We start from the raw sequence: 27,526 nt of genomic DNA on the forward strand, positions 1-27,526 counted from the left end.
CTCTCCCACAAAACCCTACCCCCCCCCCCCCTTACTTCAATCTATTGTTTGTATATAACATATATTTACAAGTTCTCAAAATAATTGCAATTCAAAATATTCTATCAGTCTCTATCAGTCTTGATGAAAATGTGAAAATGTATCAGTAGAATTTCTTTTTTTATAAATGTTAACCTTGTTAAAAGCTAGGTTAACATGAACCAACTTTACCTATGACCCAATCTAAAACTTTGGGAGATGCCAGACTTTTCCAATGCATCATATTAAGTTTCCTTCTGAAAGCAATTAGTGATCTATAGAAACACATTGAAGCACGCCCCCAAAGTATATAATCTATAACTTACAGTAACTCCCAATAACATCTTCTTTTGGGAAATAACACAAGTTAAAGAGTAACTGTCAGGCTGCAGAAGCTAATTTAAACCTCTATTCTCCTGTGTTAAACAGTTTAGAAGGAAGCTCAAAAGCCATTAGTGAAGATAAACATTTCAGTTACCTTTGATGTGTGCTTATCTTAACCTCTGTTATAGACCCATAAAGCCGCAAGCCGCAGCTAAACTGCAAAGCATTCTGGGGCCCTCCCCTCGGCTGCTAATGAGACGGTACAGGAGCTTCTAATCAGTCCAGCGCGCGAAGCACTGATAAATCTCGGGCAGACTACTCTGCAGGAGTCAGCTATTGTTCCTAGCCACATGGCTCATTAATATTCACTGCACACCGTGTTGTTCAAGAACGAGTGTATCTGTGATCAGAAGCAGGCAGGACATGACGACACATTTGGCTTCACAAACATGGAGCCTGCCATGAGCTGTCAGGAGCATCTATCTCTGCATATACTATATACAAATTCTGTGAAATCCAAACGTGGACAGTGAAATGCATATGTAATGTAAGTACAGCCAATCTTTAGCTACTGATATATGTGTTTATTTTCTCTGAGACCCTATACCTAACAGCTCCTCTTTAAAGCAAATACTTCTATGCATATATTCCCAAACTGATCCCAATAGGTAGCAAGCTTGGAACAGTTCCATACCATATCATAAAAGTCAGCTTTTTGGGCCCCACGTCCCCTACACCTGTAGCATCGAGCCTCATAATTCTGTCCAGCGACATATAAACCCTACGCAGAAACTTGAGTGATACCACTTGATCCTTTATCAAGATCTGAGGTATGAAGGCCACCAAGCACCTCTGACCACTACCCATCAGAAATCACGGGAACAGCCCTTTTCCAAGCATCTGGACACTGCAACAGCTCCCCAGATCTGGTAATAATTGCTTTCACCTTATGTGATTCAACCCTAAATGCAGATCTTGAATCTCTATATCCTATATCACAGAATACATGGCGAAGCTGCAGGTGTCTAAAAAAATAAATATATTTTCCATGTTGTTGTATAGTGAGGAGCACACATTTTGCATCAACATAATTTCACATCAAAATTCGCAATTACTCTGCAAAATTGTTATATGAAATTTTAGGAAAATCGTAATGAATGAAGTCTGTAATTGTAATCATTAGTAATTTCATGTAAATTTTCACTTAATTTTTGCGAAATTTCATGCCGACTTAAGCAGTTAATAGCAAAGCCACCATACATGCTATTGCCACCAAAATTGCTAAATATTTTAAAGTGGATCCGAGATACACTTTTACTCATTGCATAATTGTGTTCCTTTCATATAGTTTACAGGGCATTCATCAAGCCAAATATGTTTTTGTTTTAATACTCTAATTCCCTATAAAGTAAACAAGCCTCGCCCACAGCTTTTTCACAGTGCCTTGGCATTTTCAGACAGTAGCAAGGGCTCATGGGAGCTCAGTCTGGGCAGGGGGAGGGGAAGGTGTTACTAGCCATTGATTTCAGAGGCAGAGGGGAGAAGGGGGGAGGAGATGGCACTGAATGTGCACACAGGCAAGCTGATAGCATCTCCGGCCCTTAGCCTGTGACAATGTGACAAACAGAACATGGTTGCCCTCATTGTATCACAGGAATAAATAATCATAAACTTTTGCAGCTAGATATGCTATGTAAATTATCTAAACTTTAGATAAGATATATAGACAGGTTACTTGTTATAGTAGTTTTTCATCTCGGATCCGCTTTTAGGAGAATAGTAGGACCTTGTAGTTTTTGAGAAAATCAATTTTAAAAATGCAAAGAAGAATGTTTTTCATACTGTTATTTTCCTGAGTTTAAAAACCCCTTTTCTTTGCATTTTTAAAATCAATTTTTTGAAAAACTACAAGGTCTTTTTTAAAAATATTTTTATTTACTTGTACCCAATAGCCTTAACCACTTTACCCCCAGCGGTACGAATTTCTCCGCCCCTTTTTTCCCTCCTAAAAAACCAGGGACGGAGAAATCCGTACCTTCCGCGCTACCGCCGCTGTCCGCGCTCCCGCCGCTCGTGCGCGCGCACCCGCCGCTCGTGCACGCCGCCGCCCGCTCGCCCGGAGATCAATGCACGGGAAAATCCATTCCCGTTCGTTGATCTAGCCCCCGCAATGATCTGCTGCTTCTTTCAGAAACAGCGAGATCATTGTGCGTCTCCCAGCCTCCTACTGCTTCCTGTAAGCGTCCTTCCGGACGCTTACAGGTCGCATGTAAACAAACACTCTGTGGCCATCTTGTGGCCAAATAGTAAACTACACCCTAAAAGCATTTTACATATACAAACATTACATTTACACAATAAATTAACTCATTACCTCCCACACTCCCCAATTTTTATTTTTTTTTTGTAATTAAAAAAAAAAAAATACAATAAAAAAAAACATAAATAGTTACCTTAGGGACTGAACTTTTTAAATATTTATGTCAAGAGGGTATAACACTGTTACTTTATAAACTGCGGGCTTGTAATTAGGGATGGATGCAAAACTGAAAAAAATGCACCTTTATTTACAAATAAAATATTGTTGCCAAACATTGTGATAGGGACATAATTTAAATGGTTTTATAACCGGGACAAATGGGTTAATACATTTCATGGGTTTTAATTACAGTAGCATGCTTTATTTAAAAACTATAATGGCCGAAAACTGAAAAATAATAATTTTTTCCCACATTTTTTCCTATTTCCCCATTAAAACACATTTAGAATAAAATAATTCTTGGCATAATGTCCCACCTAAAGAAAGCCTAATTGGTGGCGAAAAAAAACAAGATATAGTTCATTTCATTGGGATAAGTAATAATAAAGTTATAGACGAATGAATGGAAGGAGCGCTGAAAGGTGAAAATTGCTCTGGTGGTCAGGGGGTAAAACCCCTCAGTGGTGAAGTGGTTAACATATGTAGCCACGTGATCGCCAGCGTATGCATGGGTGCATGTGTGATGTCACACATGCTCCCGTGTTACTCTGGCAACCACATGGGGTGTGTGTATGGACAGAGGGGCCCGGAGGCAGCATTGAACAGGCAACAGGCATGGACTGGTAATGTATAGTGCACTGGGCACCAGGGGGATGGGTGGGGGGGCACAGGGAAAATTAGTGGGGAGAGTGTAGGGCCAGGGAGGTGGCGGATGCGGCGTCACAAGGCTAATACTGGATCAATTTCAGCTTAAAATTGATCGGAAATAGGCCTGTGGTGATCAGATTTGATCAGAGAGAGATCTGTCTCTTGGTCGAGCTGCCCATTCATCGTCTGATGTATGGGCACCTTAAAGAGGAACTCCAGTGAAAATGATGTAATAAAAAAATTGCTTCATTTTTACAATTATTATGTATAAATGATTTAGTCAGTGTTTGCTCATTGTAAAATCTTTCCTCTCCCAGATTCACATTCTGACATTTATTACATGGTGACATTGTTACTGTGGGCAGGTTATTTAGCTGTTTCTAGCTGGTCTGGCTGTTAGAGACAGCTGTAAACAGCCATTTCCTGTCTGTGAACATTGTTACATTGTGGCAGTTTGCCAGGAGTACCGCGGTATTCAGAGCTTCTTGTGGGAGGGGTTTCAGCACAAAATCAGTCACACAGCGCCCCCTGATGGTCTGTTTGTGAAAATCATTCTATTTCTCATGTAAAAGGGGGTATCAGCTACTGATTGGGATAAAGTTCAATTCTTGGTTGGAGTTTCTCTTTAAGTGATTGAATTATTTGACCTTATACAAGGGAAATTACTGCCTCACCATCCACACTCATAGTCTTCTGGCTACAATCTCATCGTGTTTCTCTGTTTAGTATCTATCTTTCTGCAATGTTCCCCCACCCTTAGCTGCATTAATCACCCTTATTCTTCTCATATTGTAACTGTTTCATTAAATTAACAATTTTAATAGGTCAAAGAGGTGCTTCTGGAGAACATGGGAAGCAGGGGCCACCAGGACAAGAAGGTCAGTAGAAGATGAATACAGAGCAAATGCCATCTGCACTAACGTGTCATTTGGATGCAGGGGCATAACTGCAAACTACTGGGCCCCCAGTGAAAATCTCATGGGGCCCAGCTCCCTAGGATCCAACCTCCCCATGCCCTCCCCAACCAAAAATGGCCAGCATAACACTCACACTCCATTGTAAGTACAAAAGAGCACAGCACCCCTCAGCTACTCCCCATAGCAAGTGTAGCCAATATATTCCCCTTCCTCCATCGTAAGTAAAAGTACAGTCAGTATAAGGACCTATCCCAGTAAGTTTGTACACTACATTACCTCGCCTTCACCGACCATTTCAGCAAGAATAGCCATGGAAGCACCCTTGCCATCAATAACCAATACGCCCAGTAAAGTCCCCTTCATGCTGCCCGGCATGTATGGCGAGACATAGGAAGAGAATACTCTGCAGAAGGGGTAAAATCCCGTTGCATGAAAATGTTCATTTTCATCTGACAAATTTGTGAAAATATAATTGAATTTTCACAATATACACATTTTTTTTATGAAAATAAGAACTTTCCTAAAAATATGTTTTTCCATGCATAACCATAAAGTTTTGCGTGGAATAAAAAAAAAAAACAACTAAATTTTTCTTTTTGAAATGCAGGGGTGCTTGGATACCCCTTTTAAAAATCCGAATTGATCCGGATACCCAGATATCCAAACTTTCAGATATCTGCGTTCATGCGGATATCTGATCGCATTATCCGGGCTATCCGGAAGGGTTCGGATATCCGGATAGAAAAACCGGAAGTGCCCTTTAAATTGCTTTAGAAAAGTACATGAGGAATGTAGCATCATTATTTTTTAAAGGGGAACACTAATTGATGATGTGGGGACTTAAAATCCCCCCCCCCCCCCAAAAAAAAATGGATTTTATTATATCATTATTATTATATCATCTAACGTTTGCCTCTATCTTACCTTCTATGTGCCATAGTATAGCTTGTTTATTAATTAAATTGATTAAATTAATTTTAATTGTATTAATTAATTTTTATGAAGGCATAAACTGAAAGAGGTCCACACTAGTTCCTTAATTATTGATTGAAGTTGACCAATTATGTATTGTCTATTGGCGATTGATCGTTTTATTTATTGATTTTTTATTGATCCCTTATTGTTGATGATTATTGTGATTATCATTGATTATCTGTGGTCATTCTGGTTATTTTATATGGACCCCTTGTGTGTTTTCTCTGTTTCAGTTGCTCCTGCTTGTATGTGTTTTGCCTGAGGAAACGGGCTTGTGACCCGTGAAACGCATTGCAAAACTAATTGCTTTTGTTTGGAGTACTAAATTAATTAAATTTTATATTTTTGTACCATACAAAGTGGTTTTTTGGCTTTCTGTAGGGTAGGCAAGTCCACCATTGCCACCCACATTTTAATTGGTTTTAAATTGGTATTACTTTTATTCTGCTAACGCCTCTGTTTTTTCACTTTCAGATATCCGCGTTCATGCGGATATCCGATCGCATTATCCGGGCTATCCGGGTGGATTCGGATATCTGGATAGAAAAACCGGAAGTGCCCTTTAAATTGCTTTAAAAAAGTTTTTTAGGGTACATGAGGAATGTAGCATCATTAATTTTTAAAGGGGAACACTAATTGATGATGTGGGGACTTAAAATCCCGCCCCCCCCCAAAATGCCTTTCAATTAACATTAGGCCTAGGTTCCAGACAGCGGTTGTGCAGCCCACATTGTGTCCAAAGTCCAACCATACAACTGGGACATGGCAGTTTTCAGCCCAGACACCTCCAAAAAATTACACAGCAATTGTGTTTTGGGTTAAATATAGGTGGTATCAGTGACCTGTGGCACCCCGGCCTGGCAGCATGTGACACGTGTCAAGTGCCACATGCCAAGTGCCAAGTGACAGTCAGACAGCAGAGGAGAGGACACTAGTGCACACTAACTGTCACACTGGCACTGCTCACAGCACAGCAGTTCTGTAGAAAGCTAACACAGTACTACTACTACTCTAACAACTACTAGCACTGACTGCAGTACTACAGTACTAACTACACAATTACACAGTAATCCTATCCTACGGGGGGAGGAGGACAGGGAAGGCCCACAGGCAGGCCACGGGCCAGCAGGCTGTGCCCCCCCAGGGCACATCGATCCCCCACCAACCCCACCCCACATCCAGGACCACCAGATCGATGTGCCCTGGGGGGATGCTCGGGGTCGGCCCAGTCTTTGGCTTGACATGGACCATATACTGGGCTAATGCCTGCTGGCCCTGCCTGTGGGCCTTCCCTGTCCTCCTCCCCCCGTGGCCCTCCCCTCCCCCCCCTGCCCCGTTTCCTGTTGCCCCTGGGCACACTTGGCCGCGGCTATGGTGGCGCTCCGGCGGTGATGGCGACTGGGCGGCCCAGGGGACCCGGGGCCCCGCCTGCGGGACAGCCGGGCCACCCTTTCTCCTTACCATCGATCAGGGGGTGGGGTCTTAATAGTCCGTGCCCCTCAGCGTTCCCGGAGCCCTTTTGCGTCGGCCGCATTTCCATAGCGGCCCTGTTTGGGGGTCTCTGTGGGTCGCGTACAGTCGTACGCATATACGCGTTCCCTCCTACTTGATCCGCTTGGCGGTTGCGGACGCGAGGGAAACGCTGTGCGTGCACTTGTACGCATATATGCGTTCCCTCCTTTGATCCGCATCACCGCATGCGGACGCGGGGGGAACGCCATGCGTACATGCAGAGAATTGGATGCATCACGCCTCTGCCTCCACCTCTCACTCACCACCTGCATCCTGTGATGGTGGGGTGGGAGTGGTCATGGGGGGGCGTGGTAGCATCCTTTGGCCGCCCAGTGCCATTTTAGGCCGGCTCCTCTCTCCCACAGGCAGCAAAACTTCTGAGCCTGCCCTGATGATGCTGGTAATCTCACCAGTGAAACCGGTTGGCCTCTAAGGCTCTCTTTGTGACCAGACACACTTGTGGTGGCAGCACATGGGGTCCTGTGGATGTACTTTGCAGTGACCAGCTACTCAGATGAGTATACCTCAATGATATGCATTTCTACTGGTGACTTGAAAACAGCCTCCTATGGAGTAACCACTGTTTACCATATGATCATTGAAACAGCTTCCTAGGATGCACCTATATGCTGCTATATGCTGTTGTTTGCTGGAATTTTGAGTTTGTCTACATCAAGTTGATGCTGCTGAAGGGATGACCCTGGCGGACTGTTCCATGAATGAACTATATCAACTTTAATATCACACCATCTGTACTTGCATATGTCTGTGGTTTAAACACTTGCCTGTGAATCTGTCTCAGAATGTGCTTCTGATTGGGGCACTAACTCTGGTGAATTGCTTGTTGCTCCTGGGGCTTGCGGATGTGTCAGGCTTGCTGTGAATATAAATTTTTTTGTTTACTAGCCCGAAGTGCTTGCCACATACAGTGTGTGCCTATCAATCTACCTCTGTGCACCTGGCCATTGTTATAGCTCATAAATGAGACAGCTTGCCTGACCTGTGGACCTGCACATCAATTATTTTGTGATAACATATGCAGTAAGACCACCTATTGTGATGGATTGAATCTCTCTATCAGCCGTTATTCAGCCTTTTGATCCTGCAAATCACTGGAAATATTATAGCAACACAGCCGGAATCTGATATACCTGTGCTTTTTCTACTAGGATGTCTTTTCCCATTTAGGTCCTGGACACTTGGCCCTTAAAACCAATGAAACATTGCAGCAACACAGCCAGTATCTGATACACCTGTGCTTTTCTACTAGGAAGTCTTTTTCCATTTAGGTCCTGGACACTTGGCCCTTAAAACCAATGAAACATTGCAGCAACACAGCCAGTATCTGATACACCTGTGCTCTTCTACTAGGATGTTTTTTTTTTTTTTTTTTTTCCATTTAGGTCCTGGACACTTGGCCTTTAAAACCAATGATATATTTCTCTCCAAGGTCTTTTGTTTCAATGTTACCTGCTAGGAGTCGCTTCCCCCCTTTTTTGCATTAAGATATTTGATGGATTGCGCACTATCAATATTTTTTTAGGGGATCCCCTACATTTTTTCATCTGGCCTAGACATGGTGGCCCACCTGTGTGTTCTGGTCAATTTTAAATAGATTTACATATATGTGTGTTTATTTTGGTCATTAATAAAATTTGTACTTTTATATATAATTTATTTCCTCCTGCTTCCTTAGTCTTACATTGATCATATTGAGAAGTCTCAGACTTGTGGAGGATTATCTGTGATAGGAATTTTTAGGACCCATTTTTCAAAAATAATTAATGATTTACTAGTGTAGTGATAGTGAAGGGGTTAATCACTGAACAGCTTTCGGTTTATCACTGTGTACAGCCCTTGCTAGGCCAGCAGCACTGGAGCACACACTCTGACTGTCATACAGTGACATCAATCAAGCTAATTAATAATTTAACAATAGTGTAGTGATAGTGAAGGGGTTAATCACTGAACAGCTTTAGGTTTATAACTGTGTACAGCACTTGCTAGGCCACCAGCACTGGAGCATGTCTCTCAGTGAGCATTCAGCAAGCCAGGACGATATGTCTCATCATGGCAGCCCTCCTTATAATACACCTCCTTATAATACAGGGGGGCTGGCCAGTGTTCCTTTCTGTGATTGGGTGCCAGGGTTTAGGCTGGGAGCCCTCTGATTGGCTGAATGATGTCAGGTGGGGCTGGCCAGGGTTCCCCTCTGTGATTGGTTGCAAGGGCTTTTGCTGGGAGCCCTCTGATTGGCTCCAGGATGTCATCTCCTTAGTTACAGTATTTCCGATTCGGATATCCGCAATATCCGCGGATATCCGCGTTATCCGGCCAAATATCCGCAGATAGCTATCTGGATTTAAAAAAAAAACGGAATCCGAATCGGATAGTGGACCAGGAGGCCATGTGCGCGTCCGCGCGCTCCCGCGGATCGTTAGCCCACGAATCAGTGAATCAGGCTATGGTGCCCGATCACTTATTCCTCTCCCCCGCAGAAAAAGTGACAGCTTCTCTCAGAAGCTCCGCTTTTTCTGGCTGTTGCGTCCCCCATATGTCCCTCTAAGCGTATGTTACGCTTAGAGTGACGTCATGTAAACAAACTCATGGCCGCCATCTTGTGGCCAAAAAGTAAAACTACAACTAAAAGTAAAAAAAAAAACCTTAACACATTTACATTATAAAAGTTCTGTTTACATCCCACCCTCCCAAAAAATACCCAAATAAAATGTTTAATATAAAAAAACAAAAAACATGTAAATAATAATAAAAAAAAACATGTAAATATTTACCTAAGGGTCTAAACTTTTTAAATATCAATGTAAAGATGAAATATTTCTATACTTTTTTTTTATTTTAAACTTGTAAATAGTGATGGATGCAAAACGGAAAAAATGCACCTTTATTTCCAAATAAAATATTGTCGCCATACATTGTTATAGGGACATAATTTTAACGGTGTAATAACCGGGACATATGGGCAAATACAATACGTGAGTTTTAATTATGGAGGCATGTATTATTTTAAAACTATAACGGCTGAAAACTGAGAAATAATGAATTTTTTCAGTTTTTTCTCTTATTCTTCCTGTTAAAATGCATTTACAGTAAAGTGGCTCTTAGCAAAATGTACCACCCAAAGAAAGCCTAATTGGTGGCGGAAAAAAACAAGATATAGATCAGTTCATTGTGATAAGTAGTGGTAAAGTTATAGGCTAATGAATGGGAGGTGAACATTGCTTGGATGCATAAAGTGAAAACGACTGAAGGCTGAAGTGGTTAAAGGACAACTATCAAAGAAATCTTACTTTTCCACAATTGCACCAATAAATTATGCTGAAGGTATGTTCAAGGAATTTGGAAGACATTGGAATGATGCAAATGGAAAACATTCTTATACTCTTGTAAATAAGGTCTGTAGCCTGCTGAGAGATCCACAGCGGCTTCATGCTATTGCTACCTATTTTTATTCTAATATCTATCTGCCTGCTGTTACATCCAAGACCACCCACCTCCACCATCATAGCTTTATGTGATTGCTGCTTCAGGAAGCCAATGATAGGTAACTTTGCAGAAGCATGCACTGTCTGTTACCTCATACGGAGAAGGATCCACAGACAATCTTGATGCAGCAGTTGCCCGTTTTCTGCTCATAGTAGAGGGGGGGTGACCCGTATTCAGAGGTGGGCTGAAATCTTGCATCAAAATTTGTAATTACGCATTGTAATTGTACAATCATGCATTGTAATCAAAAAATAATTTTTCAAAAAGACCTTGTAGTTTTTGAGAAAATCGATTTTAAATATGCACAGAAAAATGTTTTTTAAACATTTTTTTGGTTTAAAAAACATTTTTATTTGCATTTTTAAAATCGATTTTCTCAAAAACTACAAGATATGTTTGGAAAATAGTTTTTTTTTACTTGTACCCACTATTCTCCTTAACATATGTAGCAATTTTGGTATCACTACCATGTATGGGGGCTTTGGAATTCACTTCCAAAATCGGCACAAAATTATGCAAAAATTACGCCAAATTTTAGATTAAATTACGAATTCCCATATGAAATCAATTGAATTTAGAAATCGTAATTGCGTATAAGCGTAAATGTGAAAATTAACGTGAAAGTTTGCGTAATCGTAATTAGCTGCTTACGATCATCACTCCTCGTATTTATTTTCTGCCATTTACATCTTGTGTGGCAAAATTTTTCAGATTTTTCAAGGAAAAAGGAACCATTATTTTATTTTGACTATCAAATTGTTTGAGTACATTTTAACCACCATTTATTTCTGCACTTGGAACACGTGGAAAAAAGCTATACTTGATAGTCTTTTAACTGTAAGAAGAGCTAATGCATGAGATAAACAAATAAGGAGAGATATTTCATGAGATAAACAGATAAAGATAGATACATCAAAAGTTGAGTCAAGTAAGGAGAGGTAAACCATGAATTAATCCAGTTAAGGAGAGATAAATTGTGGGTTAATACTGTATATACTAGAGAATAAGCCTAATTTTTGGACCCAAAAAAGTGGCCCAAAAGTGGGGGTCTCGGCTTATACTTGAGTCACTACTCTTTGAGTAGCCCCCACAGTGCCCCCACTATATGCACAGTGGTGCATCATCTGAGGGAGACCACTTGACCACTTGACAGTTCCATGGGAGGTCCCAGCTAACCTCATCTGGAGTTGTAGCCTTGGATGGCATACAGGGACAGTGTCTACTGAGTGGTGAGAATCCTTGCATTCCTATATCAAGCTTTAGATAGATACATGACTATGTGGCTCTGCATTCCTTGCTTTATCTTTATGCCAGCTTAAACTTTGCAACAGGCGTTCTTTGCATGTCCATCTCCACTGAAGGCCTATGTCTTGGCTTATTATTGCAATCTGCTGAATTTATGCTGTTTTTCTAATATATGGTTGTGGCCAGTCATGGCTGTGAGTGGTGTTGTGGTTGCAGCTTTTGCCATCCTGGCTTATACTTGGGTCAACATTTTTCCAGGTTTTTTTAAGGTAACAGTTGGGGGGTTGGCTTATACTTGGTTATATACGGTAAGTGGGAGTATTCAACAAAAAAGCTTTGTGAATCAGCCTCAATGGGGGTGCATGCTGTAAAGTGCAACGCATGATGAGTAAAGCATAATGAATTGCATGTAATGTATTACATTCTGCTCTACTCATTGTGCAGTATGATTGATAACTTAATTCAGCCACTGTCTGAAGGAAGCTTTCTGAGTTGCCGGCTTTTGTTCCTATGTGAAGTTCCTGACAGTACTCTTTTGGTTGATTGAACTGACTGTTGGCTATTACTTTACAGGTGTGAAAGGAGAAAAAGGAGACTCAGCCAATCGATATGGAGGTGAGATATGCTTCCAGTCATACTCACGGTTTGCTCTTGGGCATGGATGTGAGACAGCATGTTCTTTAGTTTGTTTGTCTTAGCACACACCATGGCTTAACAGGCTATGGCATACAGTGTGACGCTTTATGCAGATCTGCAATTAATGAGCAAAGTTTGGTGCTGATCTGCAGGGCCGGCCTTAGGTTTCACAGCGCCCTGAGCGTAACCAGGTTTTGGTGCCCCCCCCCCCCCAATTCATCCTCTTCGCGTTTCAGCGCACCACACACATACACTAATGGGGGGGGCGTATCCGTCCATCCTGAATCCTGACATATAGCTACAAGTCCCCCCCCCAGTATAGGTAGCCAGGCATAGGTGACCCAGTAAAAGTAGCCAGCTGTAGATCCCTCCCAGTATAGGTTAGCCAGGTAGGTGTCCCCAGTATAGGTAGCCAGTATACTGTCCCCAGTATAGGCTAGATAGGCATTTGTCCCAGCTATAGGTTAGATAGGTAGGTGCCCACAGTACAGGTTAGATAGGTAGCTGCCCCCAGTGTATAGGTTAGATAGGTAGGTACCTGCAATATAGGTTAGATAGGTAGCTGCCACCAGTATAGATTAGATAGGTAACTGCCCCCAGTATAGATTAGATAGGTTGCTGCCCCCAGTATAAATTAGATAGGTAGGTGGCCCGCAGTATAGATTAGATAGGTAGGTGGCCCGCAGTATAGATTAGATAGGTAGGTGGCCCGCAGTATAAATTAGATAGGTAGGTGGCCCGCAGTATAAATTAGATAGGTAGGTGGCCCGCAGTATAAATTAGATAGGTAGGTGGCCCGCAGTATAAATTAGATAGGTAGGTGGCCCGCAGTATAAATTAGATAGGTAGCTGCCCCCAGTATAGGTTAGATAGGTAGCTGCCCCCAGTATAGGTTAGATAGGTAGCTGCCCCCAGTATAGGTTAGATAGGTAGCTGCCCCCAGTATAGATTAGATAGGTAGCTGCCCCCCAGTATAGATTAGATAGGTAGCTGCCCCCCAGTATAGATTAGATAGGTAGCTGCCCCCCAGTATAGGTTAGATAGGTAGGTGCCCCCAGTATAGATTAGATAGGTAGCTGCCCCCCCCCAGTATAGGTTAGATAGGTAGGTGCCCCCAGTATAGATTAGATAGGTAGCTGCCCCCCCCCCCCCAGTATTGGTTAGATAGGTAGGTGCCCCCAGTATAGAGTAGGTAGATAGGTAGGTGCCCCCAGTATAGAGTAGGTAGGTGCCCCCAGTATAGAGTAGGTAGGTAGGTGCCCCCTCATACTGGAGGGGGAGCCGCGGGGAGGGCAGCCCGACCTCTCCCTCCCTTCCTCTCCGGGCCGCCCTCCGTGCTCCCCCCTCAGATGTACACTGCAGCAGAGCCAGAGAAGAACAACTCACCTCCCTCGCTGGTTCCGATCGCCGGCGCCTCTCACTTCCCGCTGGTCGCCTCTTCTACATTAGTTAGTGATGCACACTAAACTTCCTGCTTAACAGGAAGTTTAGTGTGTATCAGTAACTAATGTAGAAGAGGCGACCAGCGGGAAGTGAGAGGCGCCGGCGATCGGAACCAGCGAGGGAGGTGAGTTGTTCTTCTCTGGCTCTGCTGCAGTGTACATCTGAGGGGGGAGCACGGAGGGCGGCCCGGAGAGGAAGGGAGGGAGAGGTCGGGCTGCCCTCCCCGCGGCTCCCCCTCCATCACGGTGGCTGGCTGCACGGGCATCATGTTTGCGCCTATCACGGCACCGCCATTAACGGCTATAAACAGTAAATAGCAGCTAAAGCTGTAGATGGCTAAAATAGTAAATCACGGCTATAAACCTCAGGCACCTCAGGGTAGTGATGGGCGAACACCTGGATGTTTGGGTTCGGGAAAGTTCGCCGAACATGGCCGAGATGTTCGGCATGTTCGGGCCGAACCCCGAACTTTCCGAACATCCAGCTTTTGGGGGCCATATGGGGTCGCAGGCATAAGGGGGGAGCATGCCCCGATCGCGGGGGGGGGGGGGGGGTCGGAAATTCCCCCCACCCCCTCCGCTAGCGCTCCCCCCTCTGCCCGCTTCCCCATTCAAAAGTTTAAGCAAAGTACCTGTAGTGGATGGCCTGGCAGTGGGCGGCACTGTGGAGTGAGGAGGAGGAGTCCGGAGAGTGACGAGTTGAGGGAGGCCGGGCAGCGGGCGGTTCAGCGGAAGTACCCTTGTGGTACTTCCGCCCTTTCTCTGACCTCACGCCCGCTGCCCGGCCTCCCTCAACTCGTCACTCTCCGGACTCCTCCTCCTCACTCCACAGTGCCGCCCACTGCCAGGCCATCCACTACAGGTACTTTGCTTAAACTTTTGAATGGGGAAGCGGGCAGAGGGGGGAGCGCTAGCGGAGGGGGTGGGGGGAATTTCCGACCCCCCCCCCCGCGATCGGGGCATGCTCCCCCCTTATGCCTGCGACCCCATAGGGGGGCTGTATTCGGCCGAACAGGGCCCTGTTCGGCCGAACAGGGGCCCTGTTCGGCCCTGTTCGGCGGCCATTAGAAGTTCGGGGCGAACCCGAACTTAAAAGGCCGAACACCATCAGGTGTTCGGCCGAACGCGAACATCACCCGAACAGGGTGATGTTCTGCAGAACCCCGAACAGTGGCGAACACTGTTCGCCCAACACTATCTCAGGGCACCAAAATGTCCATTTATAACTGCTAATCATGGCTATTAACATTGCCACCTATGGCAGTGCCTTTTTTACAGGGCTCCCAGCACTCCTTTTACCTGCTTTGTTATTAGCACATTGTATACTTTAAAAAATGGATGTGGAATTGTGTCCAATTCTTAAAACTGTACATTCAATAGCTTTGTAGATTACTTATTCCAACACTGAAAACTTTTTATGTTGTTTAGTTGTGAGAAACTGTAAGGAGTTGCTGGATAAAGGCTTCACTGTGAGTGATTGGTACATCATATACCCAGATGGAGAGAGACCACTGGAGGTCCTGTGTGACATGCACAACGATGGAGGAGGCTGGATCGTACGTACCTCTAAACTCTCATCATTCCAATAATTTTACAAGTTCAGCTTCAAACAACAAGTGGTATGACAACCACTCACCCCATGTGTAACTATTTACCAACAGAGAAATGTGTAACTATTGAGGGCTGGATTGACGAGCTACTGTCTAATGGTGGCCACTAATGATCCAATCCTTTTCATCCAATCTTACACTTTCTATGTAATATAAGGGAACTGCTTTAATTATCCATTCAATATATTCACTCATTTTACCCTTGTGTAACGTAGATTTGGTAAAATTGGATGAAAAAGATTGGATCATTAGTGGCCACCTTAAGAAAGGGCACTAAGACCAGGCATAAAATGAAAAAAAAAGTCCACAAATAGGCAGCTGAACATTAAACTGAAGCCTACTACAGATGGGGGTGTTAAATGTAAAAAGGTAGAAGAAACGGGTCAGGTCCTTCTCCACTTGGGGGTTATGCAGGAAAGGGAGAGCTGTTGCACATGGAAGAGGGTTGACACACAGAGGTGTGTCTGGGATGTCAAATGCCTGAGTGATATTTGCCAGGATTATTAAAGGACACTGAAGTGAAAAAAACATGAAACCTATTTATTTCCTTTTAAACATTACCATTTGCCTGGAGTCCTGCAATCCGAATCACACACCTGAAACCAGCAGCCAGCTAATCTCGTCAGATCTGACAATAATGTTGGAAACATCTGATCTGCTGCATGCTTGTTCACGTTTTGGCCAGAGGGACTTTGTCAAGTGCACGTGACAAAGGCCCTCTGGCCAAAACTTTGTGTGTTTTAGTGGTTATGGTACCTGAATACAATTTGCAATTTTTGCTAAAGTCCAGGAAGAGACCCAATCATTTCTTACTTTGGATTGTTGCTACTACACACCTATGGTGGATCCGAGTGTAGACTGGTTTGCTCCCTGGTGAATAAATGCAGTGAGAGCAACAGGACGATACTATTCTTTGGCTTTGTAGTCAAGTAAATATGATTCTTCTTTAGTAGTTTCAAAAAAGTTGCAATAATTGTTCAATGTAGAATAAGTTAAAACATTGCTTAACCAGTAGTTTCACTTACCACTGGGTAAATTGGTGCAAATGGGAATGTCAATAATATTTCTCACATTACTCAGGGTGCTCAGTGTTGCAGTCATTGTTTGGTAAAAATGTCACCGTGTCTCACAGCAGACTAAAATCTTTTCATATCAAAAGTAACCTATAGAAAGTAGAGCTTTTCCAAGCAAAAGGTGATGGCGGGAGGGTGTTATAAAGCATGCTTGCTATTGTGGCTCACTCTGCAAAGGTTGAGAGAGAGGTGGGTCCCTCACCCCCTCCAGGGCCGGTTCTAGGAACATTGGTGACCCTGGGCAAAATTAACCTGGGGGCCCCAAATAGATACCCTCAACCAAAAAGCGGCAGTAGAGACACTTTGTTGCAGCCAGATTACCCCCTAGGACCCCTGAGCCAGGGGCTGCCACTCCCTGGCTCTGCCAAACACTGTGTAGGGGCCCTGGGGAGCAACAGTTAAGTTGGGGAGTGGCACCTTGGGGGCCCCTACAGGCTTGGGGGCCCTGGGGCAATTGCCCCCTTTGCCTCTATGGTAGCGCCGGCCCTGACCCCCTCAGCTATAAGTCAGAAATTTAGGTACAAGTCGATCTCTATACATTTATCTAGTAAGTTAGACCTACATTTCTAGACTATACTCTATATTGAGTATATAAGGTATTATAAATTCAGCTGATAATGTTAGAGTAAATATTAAAGTGCACCTCTAACTTGACTACAATTAACCATAAAATCTGTTTTGTTTAAAAATTTTCAAAAGGCAACTGTTATTCTGCAGCGATGGGGTGTCTGTTTTTTTTTCTGTCATTGCTACCTACAATGTCAGCTTGTATCAAGGATGGTCGGAAATGCAAAATTTCTGACTACCAGGAAATTCTGATTTCCGCCAATGCCGAATTGCCGATTATTGATTTTGTGGATTTCTAATTTTCTGAGGAGTCTTTTTTTAGTCATTTTTTCTATTGTGATACAGAGTAACCAAGCAGCTCAAGGTGACCCAAACTACTAGGAATGTATAGGGGGATAAAAGGAACCAAAAAGCCCTCCTACTAAAATAGGAATTGCCTTCTTAAAAGGGAAGGAAATTTGCAATAGCTCAGTTATAAGTGAACATTTGTGGTTACCCACAATGCACTACTTCTAAATATGCAAATTATCCCTTTCCACCCCCCTTGTTAAGCAAAGCAAGCATCCAGAACTGCTGGTGTATAACAAGCCTATAGCTTTAAGTTTTACACAGCCACATCAAACCCCATATGTAGACAGCCTGTTTTGGACTTTTAGTCCTCATCAGTACATGGCAGGGATTGATAAGGCTGTATGAAATAGGACTTGGACCAGTACAACAGAGTAACCAAGCAGCTTAGGGTGACCCAAACTACTAGGAATGTATAGGGGGATAAAAGGAACCAAAAAGCCCTCCTACTAAAAAAAAGTAAAGCTTGGTGTAATTGCCTTCTTAAAACAGAAGGAAATTTGCAATAATTCAGTTATACATGAACATTTGTGGTTACCCAAAATGCACTACCACTAAATATGCAAATTATCCCTTTTCACTTATAACTGAATTATTGCAGATTTCCTTCTGTTTTAAGAAGGCAATTACACCAAGCTTTGCTTTTTTAGTAGGAGGGCTTTTTGGTTCCTTTTATCCCCCTATACATTCCTAGTAGTTTGGGTCACCCTAAGCTGCTTGGTTACTCTGTTGTACTCGTCCAAGCCCTATCTCATACAGCCATATCAATCCCTGTCATGTACTGATGAGGACCAAAAGTCTGAAACAGGCTGTCACATGTGGGTTTGATGTGGCTGTGTAAAACTTAAAGCTATAGGCTTGCTATACACCAGCGATTCTGGATGCTTGCTTTGCTTAACAAGGGCGAAAGGGGTTAATTTGCATATTTAGTAGTAGTGCATTGTGGGTAACCACAAATGTTTTTCTATTGTCTAAATATCTAAATACTTCAAGCCTGGCTAGCTCAGTCGGTAGAGCATGAGGCTCTTAATCTCAGGGTCGTGGGTTCGAGCCCCACGTTGGGCGATCAAGATTGTCTAAATACTTCAGGGTTGACTTTGCATTCTCTGATTGGTCCATAGCTTCCGAGTTCTGTGATTGGGCTTAAATTACAGAGTTGTGGCAATGTGGTATTTCAGCAAAAATGCGGTTTCTGGGAGTTTTTTTTTTCCTTTCACTTTTTGTATTCCCTGATTGGCTAAATACTTCCGAGTTGACTCTGTATCCTCTGATTTGTCCAATGCTTCAGAGTTCTGTGATTAGGCTAAAATTACCAATTTGCAGTATAAGATTTCCCATTTGTGATCATAAATTTCTGTTCCATGGAGTCTCTGAATGACCATCCCTATGTAACCAGATTGGAGTTGGACCAAAAAATTGCATTTTCTAATAATTTTGATTGGCCCAGTCACAAAGCTACTTACAATGTGCATTACATTTGCAAGCAAGCATCTGATTTACCATATCTGTTCACTAACTAGTGATGTCTGTGAGCAGAAAATCTCAGGAAAAACATGTGATTAGTATGATCAGCTGATGTGATCAGTTTGATCAGCTGATAGACTTGCGATCAAGTTGCCAAAAATTCTGATTGGCTGTGATCGCTTCCTGCATTAGTACATATAACTGCAGCTGTATGTGAGTGGTCCACTTCAAAGCTGCATATATTTGTATAACATTAACCACTTAAGGACCGCATCATGTTTCCCAGATCTGTGCTGCGTGGGCTCTCCAGCCCTCAGCACAGATCGTGAATGAGGCAGGATGATCAGACTTCCCCCACTAGGAGGATGTCCTGCTGGGGGCGTCTGATCGCCACCGCTCTGTGTGGCTGAGCGGGGGGTGGGGGCTCCTCAAAGCCCCCTCCGCAGCGCTATTCCTCCCTCCCTCTCCTTTTCTCCCTCTCCCTTTTGCTATGGGCGGCACAGGACGGCGATCCGTCCTGAGCCGCCTCTGATAGGCTTCAGCCTATCAGATCCTGGCGATCCCCAGCCAATCAGAGGCCGGGGATCACCAATCTCCTTTAGGGCGCTGCTGCGCTGCAGCGCCGTATGGATATAAACACACGGGATTTCTTCCCCGCGTGTTTACATTTAGCCTGCCAGCCGCGATCGGAGGCTCACAGGCTGTTCACGAAGAAACCCTCCATGAACGGACATGGAACGGCCGCTGAACGAGCGGCCATTTCCATGGAAATCCACAAACGACCAGCCGCCGCCTATCGGCGTTAGCTGGTCGTTATGTGGTCATTTTCCATCAACTCTAAATTAGTTGCTTATCTCTGACCCTCCTAATTTGCAAACATACTGAATTCTAGTTTCCATTCTTTACCTTTAATGTTAAGGTAGAAATAGACATTTAACAATGTTTTGGACACAGTTTACATACGAAAGAGACACTTATGTAAAATTTTGAGTAACCCACTGGCTAATAACGTTTCTCTAATTGGTTAAACTCTCTCTAGGTTTTCCAGAGACGTGTGGATGGTTCTGTTGATTTCTATCGAGATTGGAAGGCTTACAAGACAGGGTTTGGCAGTCGTCTGACAGAGTTCTGGTTGGGGAATGACAATATTCATCAGCTAACATCTTCAGGTAATGGCCACTTGCACTTAAGTTCTGGGTTCTTAGGCTACGTCAGCAGTTATGCTGTGAAGTCTTGGAATGCTTTGATCTCTCTCTACGAGCAGAAAATATAGAAACTGAAAGCAGAAGTCCTCTGTTATCTCTCACTGCCCCCTAGTGACAAGTCACCATAAATACACATTACAGCAGTACTAACTAGTACCAAGGAAATGTATCAAACAAGAAATAGAAAAAAAAATGGTCTGGAGCACTTGCCAACCTCTATATAGACTGGCTGCTATAGGGTTAAAGTAGAAATTCACATTGCATACGCTGCACTTCGTTTTCTTGTATCATTGACCATTTGATTCGATTTTATAGAGAATGGATCACATTCCATTCTGCTCGATTGATGGAATTTGGTTGATATCTGACCCAATCGACCAGTTTACTTGATTGGGCAGGATGGAAAATATTGATTGATTGTAAAATAATTGACCACTGTTTACATGATTTCGATTGACACAGAATTTATTTTTTTGGTTCCAGAGATGCACAGGATCGGTAAGACCGATTAGTGAAGGTGAATCACATTGGATCTTGCTTGTAGTGTGTGGGCCACTAGTTGATTGACTTTCCATCATCCATGCTGTAGATCAGAGGTTCCCAACCGGTGTGCCGCGACACATTTATGTGTCGCGGCAGCACCAGCTATGTGTCGCCGCTCTCTGCTCCCCCTGCTTTTACCCCGCAGATTCCCCTTCTCAGGGCTACAAGAAAATGGCCGCCGCCGTCCACATTTGCAGACATGCGGCGGCCATTTTCTTGTAGATGTGCACTAACTACAGGCAGGCAGAGGGCGGAGGCAGCGCATCGAGGACGGAGCCATGAGTGGCTCAGGGAGGAGAAGAAGGGGCGGAGTGGTGGCTATGGAGGGGTGAGTTAGGGCAGGGATCCCCAACCTGTGGTCCGCGGGACGCTCCCAGTTGGGCCGCAGGACTGTCCTCTTCCCTTTCTGGGGCACTATACTGGCTATCCTGGGGCACTATACTGGTGCGCTATCCTGGGGCAATATACTGGCTATACTGGGGCACTATACTAGCTATCCTGGGGCAATATACTGGCTATACTGGGGCACTATACTGGCTATCCTGGGGCACTATACTGGGGCGCTATCCTGGGGCAATATACTGGCTATACTGGGGCACTATACTAGCTATCCTGGGGCAATATACTGGCTATACTGGGGCACTATACTAGCTATCCTGGGGCACTATACTGGCTATCCTGGGGCACTATACTGGCTATCCTGGGGCACTATACTGGAGCACTATACTGGCTATCCTGGGGCACTATACTGGGGCGCTATCCTGGGGCAATATACTGGCTATACTGGGGCACTATACTAGCTATCCTGGGGCACTATACTGGCTATCCTGGGGCACTATACTGGCTATACTGGGGCACTATACTGGCTATCCTGGGGCACTATACTGGCTATCTCTGGCTATACTGGGGCACTATACTGGCTATACTGGGGCACTATACTAGCTATACTGGGGCACTGCAGCATCAGCAGATTGTTTCTGAGCCCCTCATTGTGCCTGCTGCATCAGCAGATTGTTACTGAGCCCCTCATTGTACCTGCAGCACCAGCAGATTGTCACTGAGCCCCTCGTTGTGCCTGCAGCACCAGCAGATTGTCACTGAGCCCCTTATTGTGCCTGCAGCACCAGCAGATTGTCACTGAGCCCCTCATTGTGCCTGCAGCACCAGCAGATTGTCACTGAGCCCCTCATTGTGCCTGAAGCATCAGCATATTGTCACTGAGCCCCTTATTGTGCCTGCAGCATCAGCAGATTGTTACTGAGCCCCTCATTGTGCCTGCAGCATCCGCAGATTGTTACTGAGCCCCTCATTGTGCCTGCAGCATCAGCAGATTGTTACTGAGCCCCTCATTGTGCCTGCAGCATCCGCAGATTGTTACTTAGTCCCTCATTGTGCCTGCAGCATCAGCAGATTGTTACTGAGCCCCTCATTGTGCCTGCAGCATCATCAAATTGTTACTGAGCTCCTCATTGTGCCTGCAGCATCAGCAGATTGTTACTGAGCTCCTCATTGTGCCTGCAGCATCAGCAGATTGTTACTGAGCTCCCCACCATTGTGCCTGCAGCATCAGCAGATTGTTACTGAGCTCCCCACCATTGTGCCTGCAGCATCCGCAGATTGTTACTGAGCCCCTCATTGTGCCTGCAGCATCAGCAGATTGTCACTGAGCCCCTCATTGTGCCTGAAGCATCAGCAGATTGTCACTGAGCCCCTCATTGTGCCTGCAGCATCAGCAGATTGTTACTGAGCCCCTCATTGTGCCTGCAGCATCAGCAGATTGTCACTGAGCCCCTCATTGTGCCTGCAGCATCAGCAGATTGTTATTGAGCCCCTCATTGTGCCTGCAGCATCAGCAGATTGTTACTGAGCCCCTCATTGTGCCTGCAGCATCCGCAGATTGTTACAGAGCTCCCCACCATTGTGCCTGCAGCATCAGCAGATTGTTACTGAGCCCCTCATTGTGCCTGCAGCATCCGCAGATTGTTACAGAGCTCCCCACCATTGTGCCTGCAGCATCAGCAGATTGTTACTGAGCCCCTCATTGTGCCTGAAGCATCAGCAGATTGTCACTGAGCCCCTCATTGTGCCTGCAGCATCAGCAGATTGTTACTGAGCCCCTCATTGTGCCTGAAGCATCAGCAGATTGTCACTGAGCCCCTCATTGTGCCTGCAGCATCATCAGATTGTTACTGAGTCCCTCTTTTCTATCATACGGGACGTGTCATGTATATCGGAATGTTTGGCATGGTGTGACGTGTCACAGATATCTGAATGTTTGTCGTGATGTGTCACGACCTGGAAAAGGTTGGGAACCACTGCTGTAGATGATCACCCAATAAAATGGATCACTTAATCAATTGATCTTTTAATAGTTTGATAGAAAATTGAGTAATGTATGGATATCTTTAAAAGACAAACACTTATATTGCGCTTTTCTCCTGGCGGACTCAAATTGCCAGAGCTGCAGCCACTAGGACACGCTCTATAGGCAGTAGCAGTGTTAGGGAGACTTGCCTAAGGTTTCCTACTGAACAGATGGTGTCTTACTTTAGTCTATGCAATATTCATAGAACATCTATGGCTCGATTCATGCCTTATCAGAGTAAACACGCCTTATCACAGTAGCATAGCGAGCGCTACGAACTTTTGCCTGCTAATTGACGATGACTAGAGCTCCACTCATCCTGCCCTGAGCCCCTGCGGGTCCAATCACTTTAGAGGACATTAATTGACACTTTTATTGGCCCAATAGGCTATATGTCAAGTTTCGTGTCAATTGACAGGCAGCCTATTGGGCCAATCAAAGTGCAGGGATAATGTCCTTTAACCATTTGATTATCACAGTGCTAAACCCCCCTAAAGACCAGGCTGTTTTTTCTGTAATTGGCCACTGCAGCTCTAAGGCTAAGCTGCAGGGCCGCACAACACGGCAGTGATTACCCCCCTTTTCCCCCACCAACAGAGCTCTCTGTTGGTGGGGTCTGATCCCTCCCCCCCCCCCCCCCCCCCAGTTTTTATTTTTTTTAATCAATTTTTATATTATTTTTTTAAATTATTTTTTACTATTTATTTATTTATTTATTTTTAAACCCTCCCACCCCCCCAGCTGGCCAATCCGCGTACGTTAAAAAGGGGCGCTGGGAAAAGAGGGCGCCGGGTTTTAAACGATAAACATGGATAACGTTTAAAAAATATAATGTACTATATTTCGTTTAAAAATAATGTTTTATAAAGTTATAAATCATTAAATAATGTGCATGAAATTGGCAATTGTGAAAACGTTAATCTTCCGTTTAAAAAGTGAAACGTATAATAACGTTTAAAAAAAAAAAGTAAGTAACCCTCCCTGTACCTACCCCTAACCCCTAGACCCCCGTGTTGGTGCCTAAACCTAAGACCCCCCTGGTGGTGCCTAAACCTAAGACTCCCCTGATGGTGCCTAAACCTAAGACTCCCCTGGTGGTGCCTAAACCTAAGACTCCCCTGGTGGTGCCTAAACCTAAGACCCCCCTGGTGGTGCCTAAACCTAAGACCCCCCTGTGATAAGCATTAATAACGTGTGAAAAAAATATTGTGCTGTTTTTCGTTTAAAAATAATGTTTTAAAAAAGATTGTACTGTTTTTCGTTTAAAAATAATGTTTAAAAAATTATAAATCATAAAATAATGTGTAATCATGAGAAGCAGTTATAAAACAGTAAAAGTCTCCGGGCGCCGCTTATAAAACGTTATTTTTCTCCGGCGCCCTTTTTTCCTGTCGGGCGCCCATTAAACGATATTTATTATGGGAGTGAATGGCGGCGCCCAATTTGTCCACTTGCCTCAGGCGCCCGAATTTACTGTTCCCGGCCAATCCTGGCGATCGGCTGTCATAGGATCCTGCCTATGAGAGCCGATCGCTCTCTTGTCCCCCAGGGGGACAGCGCTGCTGCCGATCGCAGCACTGTACATGTAAATAGACTGCGATTACACCGTCTAACAGTCAGTGATCACCGCTCGGAGACTGAAGAGGGGACAGAGCTCCGCCCCCCAAGCAGGAGATGTGCGCGCATTCTGCGCGCAATCTCCTGCAAACTGCAGCCCCAGGACTTGACACCATTCGGCGCTAGGTGGTCCTGGGGCTGCCGCCGCGGCCACGCCCATGGGCGTGGAGCGGGCTTAAGGTAGTTAAAGTGATTGGACCCGCAGGGGTTTAGGGCAGGACGAGTGGAGCTCTTGTCATTGGCAATTAGCAATCAAAAATGTGTAGTGCTCGCTATGCTACTCTGATAAGGCTCGCTAACTCTGATAAGGCATGTTAACTGTGATAAGCGTGCTAATTCTAATAAGGCATGCTATTTGTCTTAGTGAATCAAGCCCCTAGTGTGATGTGATCCAACAGGCTACAGTATCCCAACGCAGTGAATGCAGTGCATTATGTAATAGAACAAATTTTGCATAATCATAATTTCACATCGTAATTCGCAATTACCATTCAAAAAATCGCAATGCAAAATTTTGGGAAAAAATGATAATTGTTTTTTTTTATGTAAACACAATCAGGAACTGTAATTTTTTTGTCATTATCTGTGTAATTTCGACTTTAGAAGTGAATAGCATAGCCCTCATACATGCATCACCAAAATAGCTAGGTATGCTAAGGGGAATAGGGGAATAGTGGAAACAAGTACAAAAAAATACTTTTTTTTTTTTCAAAAAGACTTTGTCGTTTTTGCGAAGCTTGATTTTAAAAATGCAAAGGAAAATAGATTTTAATAAAGCTTGGTGTAATTGCCTTCTTAAAACAGAAGGAAATTTGCAATAATTCAGTTATAAATGAACATTTGTGGTTACCCACAATGCACACCTACTAAATATGCAAATTATCCCTTTTTGCCCTTGGTAAGCCAAGCAAGCATCCAGAACCGCTGGTTTATAGCAAGCCTATAGCTTTACGTTTTACACAGCCATATCAAACCCACATGTAGACAGCCTGTTTCAGACTTTTGGTCCTCATCAGTACATGGTAGGGATTGATAAGGCTGTATGAAATAGGGCTTGGTCGAGTACAACAGAGTAACCAAGCAGCTCAGGGTGACCCAAACTACTAGGAATGTATAGGGGGATAAAAGGAACCAAAAAGCCCTCCTACTAAAAAAGCAAAGCTTGGTGTAATTGCCTTCTTAAAACAGAAGGAAATTTGCAATAATTCAGTTATAAATGAACATTTGTGGTTACCCACAATGCACACCTACTAAATATGCAAATTATCCCTTTTTGCCCTTGGTAAGCCAAGCAAGCATCCAGAACCGCTGGTTTATAGCAAGCCTATAGCTTTAAGTTTTACACAGCCATATCAAACCCACATGTAGATTTTACAGATTTTAATAATTGTCATTTTTCGGAGTTTAAAATCTATATTTCCTTTGCATTTTTAATATCTATTTTCTCAAAAATGACAAGGTCTTTTTGTAAAATGTATCTTATTTCTACCATTCCCCTTAACATCCGTAGTAAATTTGGTGACAATGGTGTGTATTGGGGCTTTGCTATTGACAGCTAAAGTTGGCACAAAATTACATGAAAATTATGCAAAATTAAGTGAAATTCTGAATGGATTACACAAATTGAATGTCCAAATCATAATTATGCAAAATTTTGTGTAACTGTAATTAGATTATGATCATGACTAGCATTACACACAGTGGCAGCGAAGCATAATTTTTATTGACTGTATGCTTCACTATATACAATACAATAGTCACATAATGTGTGATGCGACTTTTCCCCTCCATCGCATTGTGTTCCTGTTTTTACAGGGAATGCAATGCAGCTCTCACTGTGAACTTAGTCTTCCAAAAGTCTACAAGGAACTATTGGAAGGTAAAAAAAAAAGGTTGTGGTGGTGTGGATAAGCAGAATCTTGAAGATCATGGATTGGTAAAACAAATTAAAACTATGACTAGAACTAGCTGCAAAATAATTGTATCTATACAGTGACCTCCATGCAATGAGGCTTAGAGATGGCCCAAACTGTTCTGCCGCAAACAACAGGTGTTCACATTAGCCCCCTCAGGCAAACACATGGCGTGTTCGACCCGCTCCCTATACCTTATAATTAGGGATGATTGGAATGTGCAAATTCCGTTCTGCCGGAATTGCAGAATTCCGCCAGCGCTAAATTCCGTTGCCATTACATTTCCGCAGAATTTCGAGAATTCCGCATTCCGGTGGAAAAATTAAAGTAATCGCAAATGAAACCTTGTTTATGCTAAATGGTAGTCCATGGGACCTAGTGGCTGTTCCCCGGGTCATTTTTTTTTTGCAGCAGCAGCAGGAGGTGTCGCTTAAGCCATGGGACCTGGCGGTGGTCCCATGGTGGTCATTTTGGTGCCGCAGGAGGTGTTGCGTAAGCTATGGGACCTGGTGGTGGTCCCATGGCGGTGGTTTTGTCGCTGCAGGAGGTGTCGCGTAAGCTATGGGACATAGCGGTGGTCCCATGGCAGTCATTTTGGTGCCACAGGAGGTGTCGCTTAAGCCATGGGACCTAGCAGTGGTCCCATGGCGGTCATTTTGGTGCCGCAGGAGGTGTCAATTAAGCCATGGGATCTAGCTGTGGTCCCATTGCGGTCATTTTGGTGCCGCAGGAGATGTCGCTTAAGCCATGGGACCTGGCAGTGGTCCCATGGCGGTGGTTTTGGCACCGCAGGAGGTGTCACTTAAGCCATGGGACCTAGCGGTGGTCCCATGGCAGTGGTTTTGGCGCCACAGGAGGTTTTGCTTACGCCATGGGACCTTGCGGTGGTCCCATGGCGGTCATTTTGGCACCGCAGGAGGAGTCGCGTAAGCTTTGGGACCTGGCAGTGGTCCCATGGCGGTGGTTTTGGCGCCACAGGAGGTGTCACGTAAGCTTTGGGACCTGGCGGTGGTTCTATGGCTGTGGTTTTGGCGCCACAGGAGGTGTCACATAAACTTTGGGACCTGGCGGTGGTCCCATGGCAGTTGTTTTGGCGCAGCAGGAGGTGTCGCGTAAGCTAT

At 44.2% G+C, this 27,526-nt stretch overlaps 1 protein-coding gene across 2 annotated transcripts in view; it reads left to right on the forward strand.

Annotated features, from left to right (window-relative positions):
- LOC137527917 (ficolin-1-like) overlaps positions 1-27,526 on the forward strand; it is an 86,743-nt gene that overhangs the window by 11,089 nt on the left and 48,128 nt on the right. Inside the window, exons 3-6 of one of the 2 annotated variants that reach the window (XM_068248981.1) lie at positions 4,294-4,347; positions 12,196-12,237; positions 15,129-15,256; positions 19,802-19,931. In XM_068248981.1, coding sequence (XP_068105082.1) covers positions 4,294-4,347; positions 12,196-12,237; positions 15,129-15,256; positions 19,802-19,931 — 354 coding nt within the window. The remainder of the gene's footprint in view (positions 1-4,293; positions 4,348-12,195; positions 12,238-15,128; positions 15,257-19,801; positions 19,932-27,526) is intronic. The other variant, XM_068248982.1, reaches the window with a different exon arrangement.

Source organism: Hyperolius riggenbachi, chromosome 8, assembly GCF_040937935.1.
Source record: "Hyperolius riggenbachi isolate aHypRig1 chromosome 8, aHypRig1.pri, whole genome shotgun sequence".
Taxonomy (NCBI): Eukaryota; Metazoa; Chordata; class Amphibia; order Anura; family Hyperoliidae; genus Hyperolius; species Hyperolius riggenbachi.